The 20,074-nt window shown below is 40.6% G+C and overlaps 1 protein-coding gene across 4 annotated transcripts in view; it reads right to left on the bottom strand.

Annotated features, from left to right (window-relative positions):
- The window catches only part of TMTC1 (transmembrane O-mannosyltransferase targeting cadherins 1), a 263,017-nt gene that overhangs the window by 225,775 nt on the left and 17,168 nt on the right, over nt 1–20,074 (bottom strand). For 2 of the 4 annotated variants that reach the window (XM_032347545.1, XM_032347546.1), the window contains exons 2-4: nt 14,994–15,171; nt 5,887–5,960; nt 2,173–2,349 (exon numbers count right to left, since the gene is read on the bottom strand). In XM_032347545.1, coding sequence (XP_032203436.1) covers nt 2,173–2,349; nt 5,887–5,960; nt 14,994–15,171 — 429 coding nt within the window. Of the gene's footprint in view, nt 1–2,172; nt 2,350–5,886; nt 5,961–14,993; nt 15,172–16,404; nt 16,409–20,074 lie in introns of all 4 variants that reach the window. The other 2 variants (XM_032347547.1, XM_032347548.1) reach the window with 2 other exon arrangements.

The raw sequence follows: 20,074 nt of genomic DNA, 5'->3' as shown, positions 1-20,074 counted from the left end.
GTGAGATTTTCAAAAGGGTCATGACCCCCGTTACACTCAGGACGTCTGAGCTGATCTCATGGTACAAATGTGAGCCCAGGCCTTGGGCAGCAGATGTCCTAGAAGAGGTCTCTAGGTCCCTGCTCTGTGTTCTGTCCACAGAGGCAAAGGTACTCAGGGGCAAGCCCGTGGCTCTCAGAGTCACACAGACAGGATCCAAATCCTGGCTCCCCCTGGGATTTGGTGACTCTGGAGAGGTCACTTCCTGTGATTCTGTTTTCTCCTCTACTAAATAAGGCTAACAGTTATTCTGAGCATTAAGTGACTTCATGCCTATTAATGGTGTGGCACAGTGCCTGGCATGTGGCCAGGACTCAGGAGATCTTAACCGTTATTGGCCAGGTCTCTGGTACATGCTCTCCGTTCTGACTGCTGTGCACAACTGTAATCAGTTTCTCGTATGACTACTCATACAACGTCTGTCTCCCCCACTATCTGTATGCCCCTGGAGGGTAGAAATCTCTCTCGTTCTTGGCCAGGCACAGAATGAGTATGTGTTGAATGGGTGGACAAAAGGATGAAGGAAAGAACGAATGTCTCCCCTTAGGCAGAGCCACTGCTTATGAGAGCCAAAACTGACCAAAAAACGAAGCAGGGACTATAAGCTGTGCAACTTCTGAGCAACGTATCAGCGGTATGATTCCCACTGCCCCCCCCCCCCCCGAACTTCCAGTGGTTTAGTATTCTGAAGGTCAGAAACAATTCTTAAAGAAATAATAGGGACAATTATCCCCTCTGACAAAAGCCTCGCTCAACAGTGACCAGATGAAACAGAAAGCAGTACAGAGGCAACGGTGGGCTGCAGAGTCCCAAGACCAGAGCACACATGACTTCAAGGATGAGGTTCACACGGCTCTGGACTGGACTACAGGGGAGGCTCATCACATCCTCCTGCCGTCAGCAAGGCAAAGCAGAAAGGGCTCCAGGACTCAGCTACAGAGGCGGCGAGAAGGAAGTGTGAACAGGACGGGTTGCTAGGTCATTCTGTACAAAGTAAGGCCAGCATCACCATCCCTCCTATTGGCTGAGAAGGTAGAGAGGCAAGGCATTCTCACAGAAGCCAAGGGGAGGTCCTCTGGCTCACAGCTTTCTTGGCATGAACTTAGGTCAAAATGATAACCGAGCTCCTTCCTTTTACACGCCTCTGAGATTTACAGAGAGCCAATAGAGCACTAAAGTCTATTTAAATTATCTCTAAGAACGCCCAGGCAGGAAGGTGATCAGAATTTAATGACTCATCTCAGCTTGTTGCCACTCAATAACACTGCTCTTATCTTTATGTCAAGGAGTATAAAGAGCTAGGGAATGGAATAGAAAGGCAGGATTTTTTTCTTTTAAAGCTAAAATTCTTCATGGGATGAAGCAGAAGAATAAATCAACCACGTTTTTTAAAAGTTCAAAAGTAAGGGCCTTATAATTACTGAAAAATGGGGTCTGCATGGCAAACTGTTAGTAATTATAGAGTTCACAGAGGGAGAAAAATATAGTATGTGCTTCAACTTTTAATATGACACAGCATTCTTGCCATCTATAGTCCACAGGATATAATGAATGTGCTTAAACTCTTTAAGTGAAAACAGGCTACTAAATAAACTTGACCTTTAATTTGAATATAACCTGTGAGTACTCCTGTATGGTGTAGACTGGCCTTTTGTGGAATTCCAAAACAAGACATCAAAAACTCCTAGGTAACAGCATCACCCATAGAACAAGTAACCAGACCCAACTTAGCAGTGTTTTTTCATATGAATGCAGGGATTCAAAAAGCTGTTAAGAAACAGTTACCATTTGCAACCACTCCTCTCTATGAATAGGATTTCTCAATAGTATGCAACCAAAACAATCTAGCAACATAAACATAAACATAAACATAACATAGATACTTTCCAATTCCAAATTTGAGGCTCACAAAATCCTTATAGCCCTCATTGATTTTTATAAAGCGTGAGGAATTTGAACATACCTAATGCATTTATCTTAATAAAACAAACCTTATTAATTTACAGTGTAAGATGAGGTTACATTTAACAAAATGTTATACTTTTTTTTTTTTAACTGAAAATTTGAAAGCAACTGATTTAAGTAATTCTCTGCACATGCACTGCTTGGTATCAAAACTTTAAAATGACTTACGATTTCTCTTGCTTGTGAGACAGGGAAAAGAGATCGTAAACCAAGCACACTCCAAACACCGTGATGCCTGTCTCTTTGACCAGCATCGCGCAGGTCCCCAGAAACAAACTGAGCAGCAAGAAGAATGGAGAAGTGGTGGGAGGGAAACATTCCCCAACATGATGCTGGTCCACACTCCTGGAAAACAAGATCAAGATTCTTAATCTAAGGGGCGCCTGGTTGGCTCAGTGAGTTAAAGCCTCTGCCTTCGGCTCAGGTCATGATCCCAGGGTGCTGGGATCCGGCTCTCTGCTCAGCAGGGAGCCTGCTTCTCTTCCTCTCTCTCTGCCTGCCTCTCCGCCTACTTGTGATCTCTGTCTGTCAAATAAATAAAATCTTAAAAAAAAAAAAAAAGACTCTTAATCTAAGAAGAAATGTGGGTCACTGAGAAATACCAACTCTTAAAAATAAGATTTAACAGGGGCACCTGGGTGGCTCAGTGGGTTAAGCCGCTGCCTTCGGCTCAGGTCATGATCTCGGGGTCCCTGGATCGAGTCCCGCATCGGGCTTCTCTGCTCAGCAGGGAGCCTGCTTCCTCCTCTTTCTCTCTGCCTGCCTCTCTGCCTACTTGTGATTTCTCTCTGTCAAATAAATTTAAAAATAATAATAATAATAAGATTTAACAATCAATTTCACTGTATTCTAAGTAAGCAGGTGAACAAAGATTTCTTCACAAATATTCATCACAGAATTATTTAAAATCACAAACATGAAAAAGAGTGAACGCCCAACAACACTGAACTTAGTTACTTAAATTAAGGTGCATATAAATTACGGTAAAATAAGGCATATAATAAATGGACACTAAAAAACCACTTAAAATGCTACCATACAGATATAGTTAGTGGCATGAAGGATGTTTAAGTGAATATATTTTAAGTGAATAATACAGATTACTAAGCCATATGCATCAACTCTGGCCCAGGTTTCCTGGGTTCCAATCACAGCTTTGCAGCTAACTAACTGGGGCAGGTTACTCTGCCTCTCTGTGCCTCAGTTCCTTCCTGTATGAAACAGGATCCCCGTGTTGTAGGCAGAATTAAATAAATGACTTAGTACACGCAAAGTGGTTATCCTCACTATTACTACTTTGGTGAAGGTGTTTTATATGCTTCTGTACATAAATCAGTCAGTGGACATAGGTATGTATACCAAAATACAATCCTCATTTTTCTCTGCAATGAAAATACAGATGTTTTGGGCTTTTTCTATTCTTCTGGTTAATCGGTATTTTAAAATTTATTTTCCAAGGGGATGTATTAGGTAATTTTTTTTCCCTCAGTATAATTTCCAGTAGGGATTTCCAAAAAGCCTTTTTTCACCTTACAACACAGAATCAGCCAATACCGAAAAACATCACTGTTCCTTCAGGAGGTGCCACACCCATGACTCCTACTCCTCCAAAGTAAAGGCCAATATTTCTGTAGTTAGGACACCTTAGCTGTATTCTTATGTCTTGGAACAATGACCTAAAATTACATGCCAAATGTGTGGTGGACATGCATTTTTCTCTGAAGCTGGTCTATAGCTTCAGGTGCTAAGGCTGTGAATGGCAGGCACGGCAGAAACTGTAATCCCAAGGCTCATCATCACACAGAGATAGATGGACATGATGCTGGCCTCCCCATGTTCCCGAATGCACCATCCACATAGAGAAGGCCCCAGAGACTAAGTTTAAACTAAAAGGCAATTGTTAATCTTGTTCTAATACCAGAGTACACAGGAAAGAAGTAATTGGTGCATCTGAGTTTCTCTTTTTAAGATTTTCCACACCACCATTTCAGATGACTGGCGATGTAGTGTTAAGTCACAAAGCCAGGCCCCGGAGACTAGTACTAGATAGGCACCCCCCACTTTTCACAAGTGCATGTTACGGCCCACTTCACTTTAATGAAAGACCTACATGAGTACCTATTTTCTCTAACAGGAAGAAATCCAAAGAGGATTTTTGCTTTTACAAAAGAAGGTGAAAAGCAAAAACAGTGTTCCGTTTGGGAGCGTTAGAGAGGCAAGGCGCTAGACAAACAGCAGAGGGGCCCGGCCAATCAGCTCCATCCCCAGGGCCACACTCAGGGCTGGGTCTGTGAGCACCTGTGCTTTATCTCCATTTACTCCGTGCATCCATTAGTGGGATGTGTCCTGAGGTGTCAGAAAACGCCCAAGAGAAGTTGTTTTTTGTGGTCTGGGAATGCCCCCAATTTTTCCATATTAATTAATAGCTATTGATTGTTCTTCAACTTGAGGCCATTTTAGCTTACAAGAGGTGTTCACAGAATCGCTCTACTCTCGGATATTGGGGGAAACCTGTACCAAGAAAACGCTCCAGGGACGCCTGGGTGGCTCAGTTGGTTAAGCAGCTGCCTTCGGCTCAGGTCATGATCCCGGCATCCTGGGATCAAGTCCCACATCGGGCTCCTTGCTCAGCAGGGAGCCTGCTTCTCCCTCTGCCTCTGCCTGCCATTCTGTCTGCCTGCGCTTGCTCTCTCCCCCTCTCTCTCTCTGATAAATAAATAAAATCTTTAAAAAAAAAAAAAAAAAGAAAACGCTCCACTCGTTAAGCCAAAATTTCAGAAGAATTAATTCATTCTTGGTCATTCAAGGTTTAAACTGGTTGATAACAGGGTTTCTCAATCTGCGGACTACTGGCATTTTGGGGAAAATGACCCTTTGTTGTATTGGTTGTCCTGTACATTGTAGGACCCTTGGCCTCTACTTACAGAGCACAGGTAGCACCTTTCTACTTAATGACAAGCCAAAGTGTTTCCAGACACTGCCAGATGTCCACAGGGGAAGAGCATAACTGCCCCACGTGGAGAACCACTTGTTCAGAATTGTGCTGCTCAGGGCCACTGGGCTCTCAAAGATGGCAGGCCAATGAACTCATTCAAAGATCAACATTCACAAATCCCTAACCAGCCATCCCTCCGTGAAATATGGTGACATGACTCACTGGCCCCTTTTTTCCTGGCCAACCCCTGTGCCATCAGCCCCATTCCCATTTTCTTTTTGACCCGCCCCTTTCCCGGTGTGGATACGTCACAACTGAAGTGAGAATCTGAGCATTGTGCGGAGTAAGGGCAATATCATGGTAAATTATTTTATTGCTTTTCCACATTCCAAAGCAAGGAACTTAATGTATTGTGATGAAAGGATGTGTGAATTTGAAAACTACAGATGAAAAACACTACCTCCAATTCAGCCTTGTTATTTTAAGCTCTGAGCTACTTTAGTGAGGATAATAAAGAGGAAACAGAATTAGGACCAAAATGAAACGGAGGAATTAAACAAATCACGGCCAAATAAAAGAGAGGACTACACCCAATATTTATTGGCCTGGAGCTTTCAAATTCCATTCTCAGTAAGAAATGACAAGTAAGAATAATCAAGAAGCAAGAGCTTCCCAGCACTGGGAGAGCAGTTCCTTTCAAAGGCTATACGGCAAGGTTCAGAATGTGGCTAGAAGAGACAGCAGCGCCACATTTCCTAAGGGGGGGTGGTTTCTATTCTGGTCTCCACAAAGCTCTCTCGGCATTTTGCTGCTAAGAAGCTTCCCTCCTTTCTCAGATAGATGCTCAAAGTCCACACACACACACACACACACACACACACGACAGAAATTCCCGAGGGGAGAGCGTGATTGTCACCACAGAGGAGGGCATTCTTACCCATACATACCTATTGTAGGAGAGAAAGGCCAACAGAAACAGCAGGCATGCTAACACATCAGCTCTGCCAACAATTCCAGCCACCTAGAAAGTTTGAAAAAATAAAGACCTCAGAAAATTGCTTTCAGAAAACTTACAGAAATGCATTCGGTTTTAGATGAATGAAAAGTGTACAATAAAATAAGAAAACACACTGTTCTTCAAATTTGACGACATAAGAGTAACCACCTCTGGTTATTATATATATAACAATAAGTTTATAGAAGGAGAAAAAGAGAATAGAAAGGAAAAGAATTTTCATGCTTAATTTCCTTTTTCACCTTTCTCCTATAGAAGGTCAATTTATATCATCAAGGTTTATTTATTTGCTGGTTCATTAAAAAATACTTTTTGAGCAAGGACTGAGGGCCAGACACTGCGCTAATCTTTGGCATCAGATTAATAATGGAGCAGAGGATATTTATAGAGGACCAGCAAAAAATAAGTTTAGGAAATAATAATCCGGGTAAGAAGAGGAATGAGTAAGAACTCATGACTGCCATGTGAGCACATGTGCTTGCATGTCTGTGTGTGTGTGTGTGTGTCGGTGTGTGTGTCTTAGTTCTGTCACTGAAAGCACCTAAAAACAAGATAGCCCAGTAGCAAAGAGCCATCCTGGCACAGACCACAAACCATTCCTCCACTAAAGAGTACGTGGGCTTCCTGGAGAAATGGCTGGTTCCAGGGCTGAGGCGAAGGAGATACGAGAGGAACTTAGATCATTTTATCATGTTAGAAGGTAAGACAGTGTACGAAAAGTGACAGGTACATATTCAAAAGGACTCAGAAGCCAGTGACAAGGGGCTCCTACTGACTGAATATCAGGCCATTTGAACATCAAAATAAATAAGGACAATGATAAAGTGAACCACTGGAAAAAAACAGACATCCATGAGTGTATTCTGATATTGATGAATGGAATAAAGAAAGCACATATAAGTACACACATAAATACAGTAAGCACGTGAATGGATGAGAACAGAAAGCTCTTGCTTACATGGAAAAGCCAGTTAATGAATGTGGAGGAAATAGTGCAGTTGGCAAATAGCCATTCTGCATCCAAAAGATGCAAGATTTGAATGAGCAGAGAGACATCACAAAATACCAGTGGATACGCAATCTAGAGTGTAAAGGTTTAATAAAGCACGGAGTATTAGTAGGGCTTCCACACACTTCCTTCAAAACAATTACTTGTTAAATAAAAAAGTAAAAAGAATAATTATACTATGGGAAAAACGCATTACACCTTAACTGGGGAATCAAAGTTGACCTCACCAATAAAGGGCAAATGGATGGGGCATGTCTCTGCATGTCACAGACCCTGAGAGGGACACAATACCACTTTTGTCAAATCCCAGCCAGGGATACATAACCTGGCTGCGATATAATCGTGAGAAGACATCAGACAAACCCAAGATGAGGAACACTCTATCAAATACACAAATATATATATTTCATATTATTAAAGCATAAAATACAATTCTACATTATTATTTCACATATATAAAATATCAATATTTTAATATCTCCTAATTTATATTGTATCATGATTTAATAGATATAGTATAACTTCTATCATCTAATGTATTATAATACTGCATATATTATAATTACATGCTTATTATACTTACATAATATACCACATATGCATATATTATTATTTTTATTTTATATACTGTATTTTTATGTGTACATATTTTGATATCATGTATTTACATACAATTATACTATTTGTACTTGTATATTATAAAATTTTAATATAAGATATAAATAAATAAGTTTAGAAAATATAAGTTTTATCAATCATGGGCTACAGATTCTTTAACACATATGTATTATATATAACAACCATTTGAGATGACATTACACACCAACTGCAATGTTATAATAAGTATCATATAAGCCTTTTGTAATATACATATTAAATATGTTTTAATTATATTTAAAGCTTTGAATTATATTATAGAAAGATAATGAAGACTGGTAACTACTCCAAACTTGAGACTAAAGAGAAACAATGACTAATGGCCTTGGTTTTAGAAAATATACAACTAAATTATTCAGGTATAAAGAGGCATGAATTATGCAACCTACTCTCAAATGCTTCAGAATACAAGTCATATTTTTATATATTAAGGGGAAAAGAGAGGAAGAATGACAAAACAAATGTGGCAAAATGTTAAAAGTTGATGAATCCAGGTGAGGAATATATATATGGTCATTATATTTTTGAAATTAAAAAAAATTTTTTTAATGTGTTACTTAATAAAGGGACTGAGTGGATGAAGGTAGGGGTAGACAGCTATTATAAATCTTCGTGTTAGTCCACTACTACTTAAAATGTGTAAGGATTTCTCTTGCCTTTTTGAAATTCAAGAAATAAAACCGTAAAGGGAAAAAATGGGGTATGGTTCAAAAAATGCTTCCCACGAAGGCCACACACGAGCTGGCTCTTAAAGATGAGTACGAGCTCACAAGGGAAAGGGACAGGGTTGACATTTCAGGCACACAAAGCTGCATCACCCAAACCATCCAGGACCTGAGGTCCACAGTGGGTTAGAGAATCAATCATAATTAACAGCGGAAAACAGTGTTCTGGGAAATATACCTATAAACACTCTCATACAATGAGCACACTTTGCAGTCAAAAGGTGAGGGGATGACAGGCACCTGCAGCTCGACCATCCAAGGCTGGAATACAGACTCCTTCTCTTGCCATTTAAGTGAGACTCAAATTTGTTATCTTTAGTTTCTGGGACTTGCTTTTGTTATCTTCATTATTTTTTTCAGATTTATTTGTTTATTTGAGAGAAAGAGAGAGAGAGAGAAAGAGCATGAGCAGGGGGGAGGGGCAGAGGCAGAGAAAGAAGCAGACCCCCCCACTGAGCAGGGAACCTCACGTGGGGCTTGATCCCAAGACCCTGAGATCCTGACCTGAACCAAAAACAGACGCTTAACAGACTGAGCCACCCAGGCGCCCCCCCTTTTGTTATCTTTAAAATGAGCCTGACACCCCTACCCCATGTTACTGTCATGGTTAATGAGATGATAGGTCTGAAGTGCCCACTCAGTGTGGGTGTCCTTTCTTCATTTTCCCTGCAGAGAAGGTAGGTGGGACTCGGAGCTGAGACAAGTTTTCTTGTGGGGCTTATAGAAATCATCTTTTTATATTCAAGGCTTGTGTGTATGATATTTTAATTTAACTTTATTAGATAAAATATATTAGTTAAAAAGTATAAATAGAAGATAATGTAATTATATACTTGCACTGAGACTGATAGCAAGTCACATACTGAGCAAAATCCTAGTCCAGTCCACAGCAAGAGAAACCTGGAGATGGCTAAGGAATTTCACGAGCAGTACAGAGTTAAAAGGTATTAGCTGATGTGGATGCCTGGACCACACACTGTTCATTGATCCGTTAATCTATAAGGCGTTTGAGGGCCAAATCAGGAAGACTGCCCGACTCAGGGGAGCTAGGCTATGACAATATGGTGTCACCTCAGTGTCGAGAACCAGCTCAGACTCACAATCTGTAAAGCAACAAATGCACACAGTTCACGCAGGAGCCCAGATCTGCTCTGTCTACACCACCGCATCTCTGAGCACGGAGCTCAGCATCACCCGCAAGGCCCCTGGAAGGTTAAACAGAGAGCTCGGCTCACTAGCAACAAAGTCTAGGGATAAGGCGACACATCTGGGCCCAGAGGGACACTCATCACAGCACAACCGATGCTGCCAAGGCACACAAGAGCAAGACCTGCAAGCGGATACTGGGTGTAGCAAGTTGGAATAAGGCGATCCCAAGCCAGGCAAGCGTAATGAATGTGCTCAAGGTGCCTGAAGCCTACTTCTCAGATTGCAGCCAGTCTGTGCTGCAGCCAGTCTGTGCTGCTGGGAAGCCGGCTGGATGTGCCCAGATCCAAAGAATGTAGTGTCCCCTGCAGCAGAAGCTCAGAGGGTGTGTTGAAATATTAGTGCAGACATTGACAGACTCTGTGGCCAGTTCCAAACCACCATACATTCACTGAATATCCCTGTTGAGCTGGGGTCTCTGGGGCAAGGGGGTTAGATGTCTTAAAAACAAGGTGCTTGCCATCAACTACTAAATGTCTAGACCAACCATTCACTTTCACTGTGATTCAGTTAGTCAGTATCATCATGTTCAGTAACTGCATGACTTATTCCACTCCACATTTTCCAAGGGCCTCCTATTTGCCAGGTACTATGCCAGCTGGAGGGATATGACGTAAGCCTCAAGGAGTTTAACACCTGGTGGGGAGTCAAAGCTGTATTAATATGATACAAGCAAATTGTGTATATCATAAAGAGGAGAAATCATTGCCATGAGAAGAATGGAGGGACTGATTTTGACTGCAGAAGCTGGAAGCCTTCGTGGAAAGGTTGGCATTTTACACTAAAACCTAAAGGACAAGCAAGAAGGACTCAGCAAGCTCAAGTCAGGGGATGCAAATCCGGGGCCGGAGAAGGACCACAGAAGCATTCTAGGCAGAGGAAAGCACAGTCTGAAAACACATGAGGTGTTTCTAGAAGGGAAGGCATTAAGTGATGAGAGCATGGAGTAAGCACATTAGAGGGGACAGGAGTGAACAGATATGGGATGTTTAGTTGGAGGTCCTGGGCTTTATTCTACCGACAAAGAGGGCTGAACTGTAGGATGCTGAGAAGTACAAAGGACTTAGCCAAAAGTACATGCAGATGGATAGCACGGACTCTGCCTCAAGCTGCAGGTTTTCCTCACCAAGAAGATAGTTGTTACCTGGGAACTGAATCCTGTAACACATACCCAAATGATGGAAAAAAAATGAGTGAACATCATTGGGTAGAATTCAAACAGTTAGATCTAAGTCCGAGTAAGCTAACAGAAATACCAATTAATTTAATTTGCCCCCAAAACTTATTATTTCTTAGCATACCATTCATAGGATTTATATAAAGTATACCGTATGTATCAAGTTATTGATTGTTCTAGCTGCACGAATGAGTGCCCTTACTGCCAGACAGGGCCAGGAAACACACATTTAACATGCAACAGCTGGGGATACTGGGTGGCTCAGTGGGTTAAGCCTCTGCCTTCGGCTCAGGTCATGATCTCAGGGTCCTGGGATCGAGCCCCGCATCGGGCTCTCTGCTGAGGAGAGAGCCTGCTTCCCCCTCTCTCTCTGTCTGCCTCTCTGCCTACTTGTGATCTCTCTCTGTCAAATAAATAATTAATATCTTTAAAAACAAACAAAGCCAGGCTGACTGACTAGATCATGACTGATTCTCTCTTACATGTGCTCTTCATCTTACATGTGTTCTGGAAATGCCGACCTTAGCCTTCAACACCATGTGTCGGCATTTCCTGCTCTCGCTTTTGACTTGATCTAAGTGCCTTCCTTCCAACCAATAATGTTTCTATGATGACTGCTAAGTTTCAATTACCACCAGGGAATTATAATGATTTTCCACGTTTTTCCCAATTTCTCTACTTATTTTTCTGATGATTCAGCTCTCCAAAAGAATATACTGTCAGAAAACCCTTTGAAGAATCACAAGGCCTTCAATGAGGAAAGGTATGGGTCTATCCTAGTCATTGCTAATACCTCCTGCACTTAAATACTTGTTGAAAGATTGAGTAAATAAATGAATTTATTCCTTATACTTAAATTGGAGATAGTTTTTTATTACACAACATACTGCTTTGTCTTCTATGTATTTATGTGTATGTTCTTTGGCTTTTTTAGGAATTTGTGAACAAATTATGGGTAGGGACCCACTACCCACTCACATACCCTCCGGGCACCTAGCAGTGCCTACACCAAGCAAGAATTCATTTACTATATGTTGATTACATAATTAAGGAAACAAACCCTTAAACACACCAACATGTTGAAACAAAACCCCTCCCTCAAAAAATGTTAATCCTGCATCCTTCCTGGGATTACTTAAGGTCCTGATTTTGTTCTTATTTAGCAGAGGGGAGATAAATCCCTCTGACTCCCTCTCCAGCCACACTATGATCAATTTTTCTTTTTCTTTTTTTTTTTTTACTATTAATTTATCACACCAAGTCTTCTATAAAACAATGTTTTTTTCCCTATTTCTGTCTTCTTCCTTAGAAACCTAAACTAATACCTATAATTGAATAACAGTCTCCTAATTTTACTTCCTAGTATATATTGTTATGTTAAGTCAAATTTCTTCACCTCCTTCTTGCATATCTCATTTCCTTGTGAATGCAAATAGTTTCTGTAAAATTTTTCCCTAAACGTCCAGCTCTCGGCCTCTTTTTTCCCTATAATTGTGCTACCATGGATTTTTTTTTTTTTATTAGCTTGTTGAAACTTTTTCTTAAAGGTCATTTTGCTAACAGGATGTTTTTCCTTTTTCTTAGAATTCGACCAAACTACCAGCTCATGATCCCACTATCCAAGGTTACCTGGACTCCCTCTCTGCAAGCATAGAATTAAGACTGTTATTGTTCTATCCCTTATTCTTTCCTGCAAAAATTTTCCCCAAGACACTCCAACCATATATTTTCCACTGTACTTTGACCCGATGTCCTATATTCCATATGGACTACTACTACTACAAGGAGTAGTAGTCCTTGATTATTTCTCTTCAGGTGACATCCAAGAAGAATATTAAAAACTTGGGTATCTCATCTTTTAAAATTTGTATCTAAAATTTTTTCATCATAATTTTACATACTTGAAGGGATCTAACTTCCCATGCATTGTAAATACTGACATTTTAAAAATAAGGTTGTAATACTACTGTTTTAAATGTACCAAATGAAATCAGAAATGTGCCACCACAATTTGAAGCTCATTATTTTCCATTTACACAAACATGAACAGGCTCTTCTTTAAACGACAGACATTTCACACCCATTCCCCTTGAACTCTTATTTCTATTTTACTTCCCTCTGAGCATTGTTTCTTAATGTACTGTATAGTTATGCTTAAAAATATTCTACTTATCATCTTCTCTCTCTGTAATAAAAATACATCATTAAGTTACCACTTAGTATTAATACACAATTGCTCAATACATCATAAATTAGAAAAAATTATAACTAGCTCTTAGATATAAAAACACACTTCTTAATAACAGGTATAGTAGGTTTTTCTTTTTTCTTTTTAAGATTTATTTATCCAAGAAAGGGAACATGAGCGGGACAGGCAGAGGGAGAGAGAGACTCTCAAACAGACTCCCCACCCAGCACAGAGGCTGATGTGGGGCTCAATCCCATGACCTGAGATCATGACCTGAGCTGAAATCAAAAGCTGGCCACTTAATGGACTGAGCCACTCAGAAGTCCCATGTTTCTTTTCTATAAGTGCAATTATTGACTGAATATTACTTTAGGTTAGAATAAGAATGCATATAGTATCAGTTCCATTCCTAGCTTTCATCTTTAAAGAAATGTTTGCATAAATGAGACAGAAATAGCTATGTTATAGCAGTGACTTAATTCTTTGAACACTAAGGTCATTGACAAAATCATAGTCATCTGTCATATTACATAATGCTTAATGATCTACCAGCCAACACTCAATCAGATTCTCCTTTAATTTGGTTGGAAGGAAATAATTTCAGCATAGCCATCATGAGAGTTACCTGTCATTAGAGTCATTCGCTTTCATGGTTTCTCAGCACTATACCAAAAATGGCTTCACCAAGATTTTCCAAAGGACTATTATTTACAGCCTTCCACTTAGAGGGACTTTTTCTATTTAAAATACTCAAGAAAGGGCTGGAAAATTTACCTTAAGTAATGTAAATTTTTTATAAATTGATTTTTTTTTTGTCTCTCACTCCAAATATATTTGTGTCAAAACCTTGGGCTTACAGATATACAATACTGTTTATGGAAAATGTCCATCATGTAGCCTAACTGGCAAAACCAGTCATTACAACACCAGTTGGCCAAATCAGGCTTCTTGTGTCGGCTCAAATGAACACATTATGACGCATCCCCATGACAACCATCTCACTTCTGAATTCAGAAGATCAAAACAGGCCACATACCCCACTTTTAATGCCATGTTCTGTTCCTCACAGAAATAAGTGGAAGACAGACTGCGATATGAAGCCCCACTCCAGATCTGTGATGCCTCAATTGAAGGAGACTTTGCTGACACCAATATATTAAATTTTTCTTTATACAGTACCTCAGAGCTGTGGACACCTGGGGCAGAGTAAAATTCTGATGTAGGTGAGACATTTCATTTTTATTTTTCAACTGAAAGGGGAGGAGGGTGAGGAGAACCAATTTGACACCTTGACCCCAGGTGTGTTCTCAGACAGACAATCTATAGGCAAGTGTCCAGATGCAAGCTAAGGCTCTGGAAATGATTCTTTTAAAGCCATGGGGCTCAGGAACCCCTTGGAAAGTCTTTTTCTACCCCTAGCAATATGGACACAATAAAACAACTGTGGTTCTTAAGCCATGAAACAAGGTAACTTGATAATGCCTTCTCAGTGCGTGATCAAGTCCATATTTCAAAGAGGACCAAACAGATCTGAACTATCTATACTTTTTAAATAAATTTTGCATCACCTACCAAGTAACTACACTTCACACGAAATAACCTGAAAACCTATTTCTAAGTCGCTATTGCAACTCTGTCTTTCTAATCTGAAGAATGTCAGTCTAACTCTTTAGCCCTCCCCTCGCACTCACTGTTCAGCATCATAAATATTATAAACAGAAAGCAGAGAGAGAAAAGGTAAAATTCAAATGTAGAGCAGGAACAATGCCTCAGCACAGTAAGTAAATCAAAATGCCCTGTGCTGTTTAAAACACATTAGAACTTGAATTTTCTTCAAATAAAGAACTGTGGCTGTCTACAACGACACATAATAATAACAGGTTATTTGGAAAAGCCAGTTAAAGTGTGAAGGCCATGTGAACATACGAAAAGACAAGTTGTCAAGCAGAATGATTTATATATAGAGATAAACATTTCAGTGGAGCTTTGAATTCACATGGTTTTGAAAAGGGGAAAAAAGATCAGTTTAGCTTTTTTTTTTTAGTTCCTTGTTTCACGGAGCTGCAGTGATACTCACCGCCTCTGTGTGGACAGGGTGCACAGCAAAAAGCAACGCTGTAGCAAAAGCCAGTCCCTGGTTCCTGAAGACAGCTTTGTCACAGGTGTACATCAGGACGAGAGTCACGAGACAGTGTAAAACCACATTCACTGCATGAAAGTAGAATGGGTTCATGCCAGTCAAAAATATGTTCAGCCTGTACAAAAAGACAGAGACAGAAGCCGAATCAGCTACATACAGAACAGAAGCACAAGGAGAGAGGAGGGAATCAATCATTTTGAAAGATAAGCTGGTCAATCGATTCTTTTTAAATGACTCCCAACATCAGGTTACTCTAGATGTGGGAGTATCATTTTCCCCCATCTCAGAATGTTCCTATCTGCAGAAACCATTGCAAATGCACTGTAATTTTATTTCAGAGAACTCTGTTAGCCTCAAGGCAGGCAAAGAGGTGCTGAACCTGTTTTCCCTTTAGTCCAAGGCTCATGCGAACGACCCCATGATACTCTTGCCAGCTCTTCCCCAGGAGCTGAGCCTTCAAAGACTAGTCCACAGTTCTATGGGTCAAAGCCACAACCACTGAAGAGGAGAAAAAAGCCACAAGACTATGACTGCCGTCACAGTTGGGACAAACCAAGCATGAACGTCTTCTCTCACCCGCAGTGCCCCCCAAGAACCAAATTTCCAGATTATGCACCTGGAATGATCGTTAATTACCACTCCACAAAGGATCTTCGGGGCATCTGAAGATGCTATTACCAGCTGCAGCTGAAATTAAAAGGATGAGCAAAAGCACATTGTTTCAGAATCTGTATTGAATGTTTCCTAACTTAAATTCCCACAGACCTCAAAATTTGAATTCTAAGATTATGATGAAGAAACTAAAATCGATCACAGAAAGAAGAGAAACTCATGGGGCACCAGGACAGCTCCATCGGTTAAAGTGCCCAACTTTTCGTTTTAGCTCAGGTCATGATCTCAGGCTGGTGAGATCCTGCCCCTGCCAGGGTCTCTGTGCTTAAGATTCTCTCTCTCTCTCTCCCTCTCCCTCTGCACCCCCAACCCCATTTGCAGGCTTGCACCCTCTCTCCCACTCCCTCTAAAAAGAAAAGAAGAAAAAAAAGAGGAACAAATGTATTGTTCAACATTTTAAAAAATACTTTCCTGAGATAGAAATGCAGAACAGACTTAAGGTTGCCTTAAATTTAATAACAGGACATAATGCCCCTAATTGATTCTGCGGGGTTAGCAAAAATATAGTTGTATAGGGAGCACCCTAAATGGGACTGCCTGTAGTTGTCTATACTCCAGCTTGTTTCACTGAAACAGTAATCCCTAGATCTGCTTCTCTTAAAGAAACACCTTCTCTTAGCCAAACAATTGAAAATGCAAGTCAACTTTAGCGATGGCATAAGCATATTCTAAACACTTGACTTGAGAAGTGCACGAATTTAACCTACAGAATTTTAAACATCTCAAGATTTATTTGGACACATGAATATAAATGTCATAGTTACTAACTCCATTTTCATTCCCACTGAAGTAATCAAGCCTAGAAAAATGAACTGCTTTGTGGAACCTGGCTTCAGGGCTCCGAAGAAAGATTCCAGCGAGCCGCATGATGGCCAACCCATGAGTCTGTGCACACACCCTCCAGAGTCCTGAAGATGGAATCATGGTGTGAAACAGCCCATCTAGAACAATGGGCCATGAACTAGGGGGCGGGCAGGTCCAGCTAAAAAAGAAGGAAGAGCATCCCATTCCAGTACAAGAGTACCCACCTATGGTGAGCGAGCTGCTGGAAATCACCAAGATCGGGATGGGGGAGCTGTGAGAGGCAAGACCAGGTCCCTATCCTTGAAGAACTTAGGTGCAATTCCCAGAAAGCCCACCCACCTGAGCTGATTTTACATCAGTGTCTACTCCATCAGGCTAAGCTTTCCAGACCAACTAAGCCATCCATTCCAAGTTCATTCACACCCATGACATTGAGACAAAACAGGCAAATCTTACAAACAGCTGGTGAGTGTCCAAGTGGGAAGGTCTCAAGCTTATCAATTTGTACCAAAAGGCTTTAAGAAGTACATAAACATTGACCAAAAGTTCCACTTCCAGGAATTTTCCATAAGGAAATAACCAGAAAACTGTTCAAAGATAGATACAGATACAGGTATATAGACATAGGTAGACAAATGTAACATTGTGATATAATAAGAAATACATATTTCAGTCTTTATCCCAACTCCTGGCAGAGACTCTAAAACCTCTGTAATTTCTTCAGTCATAAAGGTACTAGGACAATCTTTTGTTCTAGTATTTGGTCTTTGGCGCTGATTCCTGACATAGAACTCCTAAATCCCTCAGAACTCCCCAAGTGGTTGGATTATCTTTTTTCTAAGAAGGTGACTCTTGGTGGGCTCCTGGATGGCTTCTGGATGTGGGCTGGTCTCCCGAAAGATCAAGTTATGATTAGAAGCTCCAACTTTTAGCCCCTTCCCTCCTCTATCATCCAGGTACTGGAGGGGGCCAGAGATGGAGGTCATTATCAGTGATGCCTACCTCCTCCATAAAAACTCCCTGAACCACAGGGTCTGGAAAACTTCCAAGTTGGTGAACACACCACCAAGATGGGCACACAACACACTGCAGTTCCATGGGACAGAAGCTCCTGAGCTTGGGGCCTTCCAGACCCCACCTTAAGGATCTCTTCAACTGGCTGTTCATCTATATCTTGCATCATACCCTTCATTCTATAACAAATCAGTAAACATTAAATAAGTGCTTCCTTGACTTCTGTGAGCCACTGGAGCAAATTACTGAATCTGAGGAGGGCATCATGAGAACTCCCGATTTGCAACTAAGCTGGACAGAAGTGCAGCAAGCTAGGGACCCACTACTTGCAACCAGCGTTTGAAGTGGGTTAGTCGGGGCACCTGGGTGGCTCAGTCGGTGAAGCAGCTGCCTTTGGCTCAGGTCATGATCCTAGGATCCTGGGATCAAGTCCCACATCGGGCTCCCTGCTCAGTGGGGAGCCTGCTTCTCCCTCTGCCTCTGCTGTCCCCCCTGCTTGTGCTCTCTTTCCCACTCCTCTCTCTCTCGTTCTCTCTATTAAATAAATAAATAAATAAAATCTTAAAAAAAAAAAAAAAAGAATTGAAGTGGGGTCAGTCTTGTAGAAATGGGCCTTTGACCTGGGGGATCTGATGCTAACTCCAGAAAGAGTTAAGCAGGACACCCAGGTAATGCAGGGCACTGAGAACTGGTCACTAAAAAATAAAAACCCTACACATCTGATATCAGAAGCATTGACTAAGTAGAAGAATAGGACTTGCCTTTTTAACATACAAGATGCATCTTACTGTGATAATCATAAAAATGACAATGAAGAGAAGGCAAGATCAAATAAGCCAAGTCCCTAATGTATTTGACTGATTTCACAGATATTACACTTTAGATCATCATTTTGGATTACAAATTAACAGTACTGCCTTTAAAACGAGAACAAAAGACTTGTTATTTTTTTCCAAAATATTTGTTATTCAACCATTTGAAAAGTAAAAAAGAATCATTAAAAGTGTTGCTAGTATATTGCCACACTTTTTGAGGTACTTTCCCCTTCCAAAAATGATACAAAATGAGTCCCATTTGTAGTCCATATGTATCCTATCTGAAAATGTGCAGGAGTTATCTATATAGAGTACTGCGGGGGAGGGGGGGTATTTGAATAGAGTTGACACACAATGTTACATTAGTTCCAAGTGTACAATTTAGTGATTTGACAAGTTTATACATTATGCTATATTCACAAGTATAGCTGTCATCAGATTAATATTCCTGAAAACCGGTTAGGACAAAATGCCTGGTATTTTAAGTGAATTCAATTGGATGTCAAAATATAAAAAATAAAATTACTGAATGGGGAACGACTGCAGTGCTAATTAAGGTAACTGAAAGGCCCTCACACAGTACCAGATATTGGCGAATCTAAGCCCTGAGAAATGACTGAGAATCTAAAACTACTAGAGTTTCCCAAATATCTAAAGAGATAGAGAGTGAGCTTTCCAAACTATGGACAAGTGAGCTTGAGAGGAAATAATAACAAAACGTTATTTATGAGCAGTGGAAAGAGAATCTCTGATTCTTTTATGGGTTCACAAAAAGGGGGTTTAACAGATTAACCTCACATTTTACTAGAACAGGGAGCGTGACAGACACATCACATCTTTATTTTAACAAAGACATTAAATCAAAAACTTTCAGAATCTCCTTATGTACAAGATACAAGAATATGGATTTGTGGCAAATACAAAGAGTGGTGAATAATAACCAGGGTCTCCTTAGATGGAGACCTTCAGTGTAAGATTCTGACATTATCTCTGGTCTGTCCCATATCTCTATCAGAAACTAAGCGAGATCTGTAGCATATGCTAACCAAGCTTGCAGAAAGCCTACATCTGCGAAAGAGGGTCCACTCAACTGGCAGACTAAGATTCACAAAAAGTTTAAATGCTTGCTATTGTTAATTAATTCTTACAGGATTAGGTAGAATATGGGTAAGAGAAAAGTCCCACATCTGGACATAAAAGAGAACAAAATACTTGCAATCCAGGCTAAAGCTATACACATAGTATTGTCCAAGGGTTGTCAGTTTATGCTAAACTCGCCGAGTTATTGCGTCTTGGCTATCAAACACACCAAACCGCATTAAGCCAAACTAATTTTCATTTCAGTTCTAACAGATATTTATTGAGTACCTACTTCATGTCAGATATGATGTAGGGCCCAGAGATAGAAAGAGAAGACATGGCATCTGCTACCAAAGAGCTGACAGCACTATAGGAGAAAGAGAGACATTGACAAATAATAGTGAAAGAAAGCTAGCAAAGGGAGAATCTACCGGGGCAGAGACAGGAAAGAGGGAGGTATTCTGGTGTGTGCCGGAGAAGGTATCCAACATGGAGCAGCAGCCCCTCCAGGTGCTACTTTAATGTTGGAGCACCTTCCTAGGAGAGCCCCAGGATGCTGGAAGAGTGGGGAGTCTCAAAAATGATGTCTCAGGGGCACCTGGGTGGCTCAGTGGGTTAAAACCTCTGCCTTCG

The sequence above is a fragment of the Mustela erminea genome, chromosome 6 (genome assembly GCF_009829155.1).
Source record: "Mustela erminea isolate mMusErm1 chromosome 6, mMusErm1.Pri, whole genome shotgun sequence".
In the NCBI taxonomy this organism is placed as follows: Eukaryota; Metazoa; Chordata; class Mammalia; order Carnivora; family Mustelidae; genus Mustela; species Mustela erminea.
Note: the sequence above shows the minus strand (reverse complement) of the source record. Positions and strands in the feature narration are given on the sequence as shown.